At 49.8% G+C, this 8,960-nt stretch overlaps 1 protein-coding gene across 1 annotated transcript; it reads right to left on the bottom strand.

Annotated features, from left to right (window-relative positions):
- Positions 1 to 2,603: 2,603 nt before the first annotated feature.
- Positions 2,604 to 8,095, bottom strand: INMT (indolethylamine N-methyltransferase). Its single transcript, XM_003788553.3, has 3 exons — positions 7,894 to 8,095; positions 6,343 to 6,550; positions 2,604 to 5,360 (listed from the first exon to the last, which is right to left on the bottom strand). The coding sequence occupies exons 1-3, from the start codon at positions 8,045 to 8,047 to the stop codon at positions 4,931 to 4,933; spliced, it is 792 nt and encodes a 263-aa protein (XP_003788601.1). The 5' UTR covers positions 8,048 to 8,095; the 3' UTR covers positions 2,604 to 4,930.
- Positions 8,096 to 8,960: the final 865 nt, after the last annotated feature.

Raw genomic sequence — 8,960 nt, 5'->3', positions numbered from 1 at the left:
GACCTAGCTCACAGGACACCTCCAACAAAGCCTTCTCAGACTCCCCCCACCCCATTCTCTGCCACCCTATGAGATGACAGTGTGGGGTATAGGTCAATCTCTTAGACAAGGGGTCCTGAAACTTTTTAAACAGGAGGCCAGTTCACTGTCCCTCAGACCATTGGAGGGCCGGACTGCGGGCCCTGGGATGAGTCGGCTGCTAAGCAGGACAGGCAGCGGCGGCAAAAACACCCGGTAGGCCTGATAAATGTCCTTAGCAGGCTGCATGTGGCCCGCGGGCCGTAGTTTGAGGACGCTTGCCTTAGACTCTCGAGCTATGCTACTTGGGATCATAAGACAGGTTCTGCTTCTTAATAGCTGTGTGTCTTTGAGAAAGTCTGTGCCTCAGTTTCTCACCTGTAAAATGGAGATGCAAAATAATACCCATCCATACGGGGCTGTTCTGAGAAGTAAATGAGTTTTACATGCTTTAAACGTGGCTGCCCTCATAACAGCATTATTCACAATAGCCAAAAGGTGGAAAGAAGACTAGGACTGATTAATGGATGAATGGGTAAACAAAATGTGGCGTGTATTTAAATATTACTTTACCCCAAAAAGGAAGGAAATTCTGACATATGGTACAACATGGACAATCTTGGGGACATTAAGCTATGTGAAATAAGCCTGTCACAAAAGGACAAATTCTGTGTGATTCCATTTATATGAGCTACTGAGAGTCAAATTCATAAAGACAAAAAGTAGAATGGTGGTTGTTGGGGATGGCAGGGGGGAGAACAAGAATCTCAGCACTGCAAGATGGGAGCAGTTCTATGGATGGATGTTGGGTGCAGAACAAGTGAACACCCCAAGTGGTGCTGCGTGCAGAACAATGTGAATATACTTAATGCCACTGAACTGTATGCTTAATATGGTGCAGATGGTAAATTGTATGTGTATTTTACCACAATTTTAAAACTAGATATTTTCAAAGGTGGCTGGCACTTCTAGCTGATTTTAGTTGCATCATTCCCCCAGCCCCCAGCTGCAAGGTAGGCTGAGGGAAACATGTCCCTTTTCTAGTCCCTATGGCAGACATGGGCTGGGGAGAAGTGGGCTGGCGAGGGCATGGGTTAGCCAGCAGCCAGCCCTGGCTGCTTTCTTTCTGGGGTTGAATAAGGTGCTGTGAGAATGCTGGCTATTAGCACATGTTCTGTGTGTATGTGTGTGTTATCTGTCCCCCTCCTCCACGGTGGGCACTTGAAGAAGGTCAGCACCCCAAAAGGGCAGGGGGAGGGCTGAATCTGCAGAATTCATGCAGATAGAGATAGAAGGGGTGGGTGACTGTGGGGGATGGCAGGGACAAGGTAAGGAAGAGCCCAAATCAGAACTGCCCCTGACAGATTTGGCACAGAATATAATTCATGCAGGATGAGCCTGGTGAGCAGATACAGCGTGAGACGGCGTGAGTGTACAGCACTAGGCCGGCCCATGGGAGCTGGGCAGCCCCTTCCCCTCCAGGGCCATGGAGGAGGCATGTGCAAACACTGTGTTCAATGCACCCTCTCCCAGTCCTCCCGTGCCAGTGCCATAGAGGCAGCTATCACAAAGGGTCGGAGTGTACTGGAGTCAGGGGTGGGGGAGATTGTGTCACTGACTTTTAAAAACATGTTCTCATTCACGTCCCAGAAGATCCCTCCAGGGCACATGTGAAACGGGCCTGAGAAATTAGGGTGGGTGTAGGTGGCCCCCCTCATGTCCAGTTGAACCCTAATGGGGCCATTCAGGCCATAGCACAGTTGGAGCATGTGTTCTGTTGGGAAACAAAGGTGCTGCCTCAGAGTGGAGAGGAAGACATCTCCCAGAAAGGCTGTGATCTTGACCCAGTAGTCTCTTGGTTCCTTCTTCCTACCAAGTCCATGGCTCTCCTGTAGCTGCCACAGAGAATGGAAGGGAGGAGGCAAAACTGTTCCAAACAGGTTTGGATAGAAGGATCAAAGCCTGGGGCCAGGTGTGCTTAACCCAATAAAGAAGGCCCCAGAGGCTGGCTGCTGGCTAACCTACTTATCCCCAGCCCGGGCTGCTAGGGAGACTGGAAAAGTGACATGTTTCCTTTCCCAGCCTGCTTTGCAGCTGGGGCTTAGGGGAATGACACAACTGAAATTGGCTAGAAGGCTTCTGGAGTGGCTTTTGCTGTCCCCACAAGATCACGGATCACTGATGAAGTCCCTTTTCCCCCATCTCCCTGACTTGAACCTGGGCATGAGGCTTGGAGCTACAGCAGCCATCTTGAGACCACGAGAAAACAATAAGCTAATGGCAGAGATGCTAACTCTGTTACCACTGAGTTACTGAATCAATACCTCCCACTATCATAGAAGAAGCTAAAGGGGGAAAACTGGGTGATTTTTACGTTGTTTGCAGCCCTGATACAGCAGGAAACCTATCCCATCACTTGAGATAGGCAGCAGTTTCGTGAATTACTACACAAAAGGAGTCATGACCCACAAGTCCACCTCCCCTGTGGTGAAATAGAAGGTTCCTTTTTCCAGCCACAATGGGCTTTTTGCTCTAAAGCCTCCCTCACGTAGTCCCAACAGCACATTATAGGTTCTGCACATGGGTTAGAGCAGAACAAAATGTTTTATTAAAGCACGTGGACATTACACACTATCTGCACATGGACAGATGGCAGGCACATGGCACAGTCACTTAGTCCAACCTGGCCCGGTTTAACAAGCTGAAAAGTTGGAAAAGCCCCTGCAGGTTACTCTCACACCCTCATCCCCCTGACCCCAAGGCAGGCAGCTGACCCTTCCTCACACTGAGCAAGGCCCCTGGTGTGGATTCTGTGTCTCTTGCCTGCTACTAGGCCAGACTGAACTCGAAGAGAGACCCTGACATTGTGAGCAGGGACATATTCGCAGCTTCCTTTCCTCCACATGCTCCTCTCCTGGGCACGGCGTGTCTGCCGCCTTGCAGAAGCCAGCCCCCTCTTTAGGCCGCCTCAGCAGAAATTTCATCTGTCTGTCTTCAAAGTTGCCTCCAAGACTTATTTTGGCCCCTACTCCTCCCCTGTTCCTGGACATGCATTCTCCAGGTCCCCACATCTGCTGGGTCCCCACTCGCTCTACCTGTTGGTCATTCTGCCATGAGCATATCTAAAACTACTTGTCCACAATGTCCTCTGCAGACAAGGCCAGAGGCTCTACTGAGAGAGACGTGTTTGGAGAGGAGCCGAGGTCTCTATCTGCTCCCCAGAGTAGTACGTGAGCTGGGAAGGAAAGGAAAGACCACAGGGATACTGGTGTGGAAACATGCCCAGGTGAGGAGAGAGCCAAGGGGAAGAGGGGCTCCCTGCCCTTCCATGCCCTGGGGATCCCTAAGAAAGTGGAGGTCACACTGATGGACAAGCACACTGTTGGACCAGAACCCACCTGTGTTCTCCAGCTCTGTTGCCAAAGTGCTGTGTGTCTCTGGGAAAGTCATTTACCCTCTTGGGACCTTATTTTCCTGTACTACAAAAAGCCAGAATGGCCCGAGCTAATTTTGAAGGGCCACTTCGGCCCCAATTATTTGGGAAAATAACATCCATAGGTCAATTTGTGCAAAAGCTTTCTTTTTCCAAAGCACTCTCACGTCAATAATTCCCTGTTCCTAGAAATTCCCTGTAGACTGTTTGATTAGGTCTCATTTCTCCTGCTTCACAGATGGGAATATGAGGCTCAGAGAAGAGAAACCCAGTAAATTAATGGCAGTGCTGAGGCTAGAATCCAGATCTTCTGACTCTTACCAGGGCTGCCAGGCCCAGCTCTATTGAGTGTACCCCCACCCAAAGGCACAGGTTGAGGGGAAAGGCAGACTGATAGGTACTCAGGAGTGGGACCGAGTCAGCCTTAAGGAAGGGACACTTTTCTCTAATTGTTCTGCCCAGAAAGGGCATCTTCTTCTCATCAAGCTTCCAGAGGGCAACAGAATAACTTTTCTCAATTGATCAGCCCAGAAGACATCTTTCTGCTATTTGTCCGTCTGTAGGAGAACCTTTTCCTAATTACTCCTAGGCTCCTCCTCTTCTTACATGGGCTAGATAATTTGGTCTGGAGTAGGGTTGCCAAATGAAATACTGGACACTTAGTGAAACTGGAATTTCAGATAAACAACAAATAATTACTTGGCATAAATACACCATGTTCCATGCAATTTTGAGGATATACTTATCCTAAAAGAATTTATTTTGTTTATCTAAAATTTAATTTGCTGGACATCCTGTATTTTTATTTGCTTTATCTGTCAACCTTAGTCTAGAGGCAATAGTATAGTCAAACTGACTCGTATCAGTTCATGAGAGTCAACTGTAAAATTTTTAGGAGTTTTGTGAGATGGTTATTAAGCCACTGGTAGCATGAAATTAACCCTGATTTCTAGAAGTATTTATGCCACAGAAATTGGCAACTACCACAAATGAGTGCTTCTCCTTTCATAGAACTGGTTGTGAAGCATCTCCCAATACACCACTGTCTAAAGCAGTGGTGCTCAACCTTCCTAATGCCACGACCCTTTAATATAGTTCCTTATGTTGTGGTGACCCCCAACCCCAAAATTATTTTCGTTGCTACTGGTCTAAAGGCTTCCTTATCTTTAACATCCTGGGGAGACTCTGAAACCGTGGCCCTGGTGCTCTGCAGTTGCACAGGAGTCAGATAGCATATAAGGGTAGCCATAAGGCTTAGTATATTGGAAAATAGAATGCTCCACTCCTAGATTCCTAGGACAAGATATGTGGGAAACTTAGAATTCTAAAACAAAAATTTTAGGCTCTCAGAATTTTAGAAGATGGCATGCTAATGTTGAAAGCTAATGCTGTTAGACGCTATCCATGCTTAACCCTTCTGCAGTATACAGATGGCCGAGGCCTCAGGGCCTGGCCAGACCTCTGGGTGGCCCTCCTTGCTCAGGGCCCAGGTCTCTTGGAGGCCACAATGAAGCAGACCCCGCTACTGGGAGCGTTGAAGGCCGAGTACCTCCGGGAGCTGTGCAGGAGCTGCTGGATGTCAAAGCCGGCATCCAGGACAGCCTGTTCCACCTCCTCCTTCTCCAGGACCAGAGAGGAGAACTCCCGCTTCCCCACCATATAGGACGAGATCCCAAGCGTGACCGTGGTCACCAGGTGGCCACCCGGCTTGAGCAGTGAGGCAAGGTTACACAATGCGGTGCGGTAGACACTGAGGCTGCAGCAGGCACACTCCATGGCCAGCAGGGTCACCACGCAGTCGGCGGGGGGCAGCACAGCCGGGGCCAGCGGGTTGCCCAGGAGAACATTGCACTTGAGCACCCGCTTCACCACAGCCCGTAGCTTCTCCTCCTTCTCCTGCCACCGGCTGCTGCAGAGAGAGGGCAGGGCTCAGGGGAGGTACATCAAGGTCCCAAAGGGAACTCTCAGTCACTATGGCCTGCAGATAGAGGTGATCTCTGGGTCTCCAAAGTATTGCTGTATCTGAGTCCCTGTGTGACCTGACAGCAGGCACGTCCTCAATCTGAGCCTCAGCTTCTCCAGCAGGAAAGTGGTCAGGAAGAGAGGACCAGAACAACCTCTCTCTGGTTCCATATGAGCCCCCTTCCCGGAAACCCCAGAAGGGACAAAGATCCTCAAGCATGGACATTATTGGATGGATGGATTGAATTTGCTACAGATAATATATGAATATAGCTATCTTAAAAAGACAATGTTGAATAATGAAAAGTAAATCCTGGACAATAACACAGAGTGAATTACTATTTAAAGTTCAAAGGTGACTAAAACTAAAAAACAGATGATTGAGACATACATAAATAGGTAATAAAAATTACTTCTAAAAAGCAAGGGAATGATAAATATGAAATAAATATTAGTGATGACCTCGGGTAAGGAAGGCAGGGAGCAGGGGATAGGGAGACGCACAGGCAAGTCTTTATTGCCTGTGAGTACTCAGGTTGGGTGATAGGTTCACATATCATCTAGTCACACCAGGTACAGATAATGGGGGCAAGAGGGAAGGAAGGATGGATAGATGGATGAATGGATGGATGGATGGATACCTAGTGACAGGTTGGTATATAGATGGAAGGAAGGATCTTACCATCTGGTCTTCAGTGGTCATACTTGTCTTTATCTTAGTCTTATGATCAGAAACTTCCTCCTAAAACTGCTGCAGTTCTAAAACTTGGGAGCATCTACTCTATCCCCATCCCAAGGCATCTAGTCCAATGCTGAGGGGCCTACTGTCAGAAAATGTCAGAGACAAGCGAGAGGCCAGACAGCCCTCTGAGAAGGGGTGTTGATGTTCAGACCCCAGCAAGCCCCATCCCTCACCCCTGCACACCTACCTGTTCCCTTCTAGCTCACAGGCGAATTTCACTGCCGGGCTCCAGTCATAGGCCCCTGGTTCCTTCCTCAGCCACTTCTCCAACTCCTGGCGGTTGCGGTCAGTGTAGTCAGACAGAGTGATGTCTCTGAAGGACTCACAAGCAGCAAGGACTTGGTAGATGGTAGGACCTGAGCCGATATCAATCAGTGTGTCCCCTTGGAGGCCGCCTGTGGGAGAGCAAGAGATTGCTGAGACTGGTGAAGAGCAGCTAAAAGAAACGAGACCCAAAACAGAGAGGCAAGGAGGACACACACCCTGGTCATCTCAAAGGGGAAGCAGCAGCAAGCATGACGGTTGTCATGGATGGGTGGCTCCCATAGGCCAAGCCCCTTTCTAAATATTTTATATGCATTAATTTCCATTTATACCTCAGAACCATCCTGTGTAGTGACTAGTGTAATTATTTTCATTTTACAGGTTAGAAAACTGAGTCTGAGAAAGGCTAAATAACTAAGCCAGTATCTTTTAGTGGCGGGCATAAGCACCGTTCCCCCAGGATAGAGGACCAGAGCTCCAGGCCCTGCTTTGGAGAGGATTCTGGCTGGAGCACTCAGAGAAAGCGTGCTGCTGGCAGTGGCCCTTTAAGTTCCAGATGACTGTGAGCTGGGAGGCACCCTGGATTCCAGCCCTGCGTGGATGAATTCTCTGTTGAGAGTCAGGGAGGGAGGCAGGGGGCTGAGAAGGAATCATCCTGGGAAGACAGTCCAGCAGTGAGTCCAGGGTCATTGGGAGGCTAGAATGAAGTATGACTTCCAACATGGTGCATGGAGCCCCCATTCAGCCACCCGCAGCCAGACTATTTTCCAATTTCAGCCTGCCCCACCTCCCTGCTCCACCAGGCTCAGCAGCCTCTTACCCTTCTCTTAACCATTAGGCCACTGACGCTCACCCTCGCTGTTCCCTTGTCAAGTACCCAAAGTAAGGACACAGTTACTGAAGCCATGGAGACATGACCAAATCGCAGGGTCACCATGGGACAAGGTGGTGATCACCAGGAGGCAGCAGAAGCCACAATCCACTGTACAGATGGCTCAGTTGAGGCCCTCAGGGACCGAGACCCACCAGCACTCCTAATCCCCATGCAGGGCTGTTCCAGGCCCTGGTCGCAGCCCCAAGTGGGCTACATACTCCAGGTGTGGGGAGATTCCAAACTGCCACAATCTCACTATTTGCCCTTGGCCTTCCCCAGGGGCCTGTCAGACAAGAGCAAGCTGGACTTGATGACCAGGAGAGCCTTCCCTGCCCCATCCCAAAGACCTTGGGGCTGAAAGAGAGTAGTGTGAGAACTGCACAGGGCTGTGCCCTCCCCTGTGTGTCCTGAGCCCTGGGCTGGCACACAGCTCTGGAGAGACCAGGAGATAGACCTCACCTCCAGCATAAGAGTACCCAAAGAGAGGGACACACCCCACTGCATCCCTGACTGAAACCAGGTTATTCCTGGGTCACCTTCCCCCTGTTCCCATGCAAGGTACCCAGAGACAAGCTCCAGAAAAGAGCCATCTCTGCTCACCGGGACCAAAGGTCTTGTGGAGACACTCCAGGTTGAACTTGAGCATATCAAACTCAGGAGAGGGGCCAGCATTGAAGTTGTAGTAGGTGGCCAAGTAATCCTGGGGCAGGAAGTGATTCTGGTACTCATCACCCCCAGTGAAGCTGTCCTCCATGGTGGCCCTGAGTGTGCCTTCTCCTGCCTATCCAGTCTTATGAGGGCTTTGAAAGCTCCTGGCTCCACCCTTGGAATTTGGCCTCCTTTGATCGCTCCTCCCACCCAGGCCCCTTCTGCCACACTGACTTGCCTTAAATAAATAAATCTTGTTCTTTCTACATATACTTCCTATTGATTTTGTGTCTCTGGAGAACCCTGACTAATAGAGGTACCTCTTGGCTTCCTTCAACCCTGCCCACACCTTGGTCAGTTAATACCATCCTTTTATTAAACACTTGTCAAATTGTGTAAACTGAGGTCTGCAGTTTTCTGCTGTGCGTACCTTTTGTAGGCCAGCACCATGTCTCAGGCGTCCCTGAGGGATGCCCAGGGGCCCACCCCTTGGAAGCCAGGCCCTGAATAACTGACCGTTGCATGTTTTCGCCTCTGTAGGGGCCTCCATCTGATGGACCCCACTGAGTCAGAGTTGTTTGCTTTTGTTTGTTTACTTAAAGCCAGAACAAGTCGTTCCTTCCCCTACCAGGGAAGGGGGCATGAACCTCCAGTGTAACACATTCATTTCCATCTGGTTTGGGGCCTTGTCCATTTCCTAGTGCCAAAAAGGGAAACTGAACTTTTCTCTGTCTGTGGAGGGTTTTATAATCCTCTCCCATTTTAAAGGGAAGAGCACTGAAGCCTGGAGGGAGCTTTACTGGGGGTCAGGTAGCGAGTCAGGAGCCAAAAAGCCAGGACCCAGGCCAGCTCTGACAGTTCATGCTTTATGACTGGGCTCTCTGGCTTTCGTTCATGGAGACTGGTGGATAATTTTTGATCTTTTCACAGCAGCTTGCATGGTGATACAGAGTCAGCAGTTGTGCTGTGCCTCCTGGGGCCTAAACTGAGTTCTCCAGCAAAGGTGGGGGGTATGCGGA

The sequence above is a fragment of the Otolemur garnettii genome, unplaced genomic scaffold, assembly GCF_000181295.1.
Source record: "Otolemur garnettii isolate 467f Iridium unplaced genomic scaffold, OtoGar3 scaffold00028, whole genome shotgun sequence".
NCBI classification, from domain to species: Eukaryota; Metazoa; Chordata; class Mammalia; order Primates; family Galagidae; genus Otolemur; species Otolemur garnettii.
The sequence above is the reverse complement of the archived record's forward strand: the minus strand, read 5'-3'. Positions and strand labels throughout refer to the sequence as shown.

Coding starts and splice junctions, on each gene's coding strand:
- INMT (XM_003788553.3), bottom strand. CDS start 8,047: ATGGAGGACAGCTTCACTGGGGGTGATGAGTACCAGAATCACTTCCTG. Junction 6,551..7,893: donor CCACAAGACCTTTGGTCCCG/GTGAGCAGAGAT, acceptor GCTCTCCCACAG/GCGGCCTCCAAGGGGACACA. Junction 5,361..6,342: donor TGTGAGCTAGAAGGGAACAG/GTAGGTGTGCAG, acceptor CTCTCTCTGCAG/CAGCCGGTGGCAGGAGAAGG.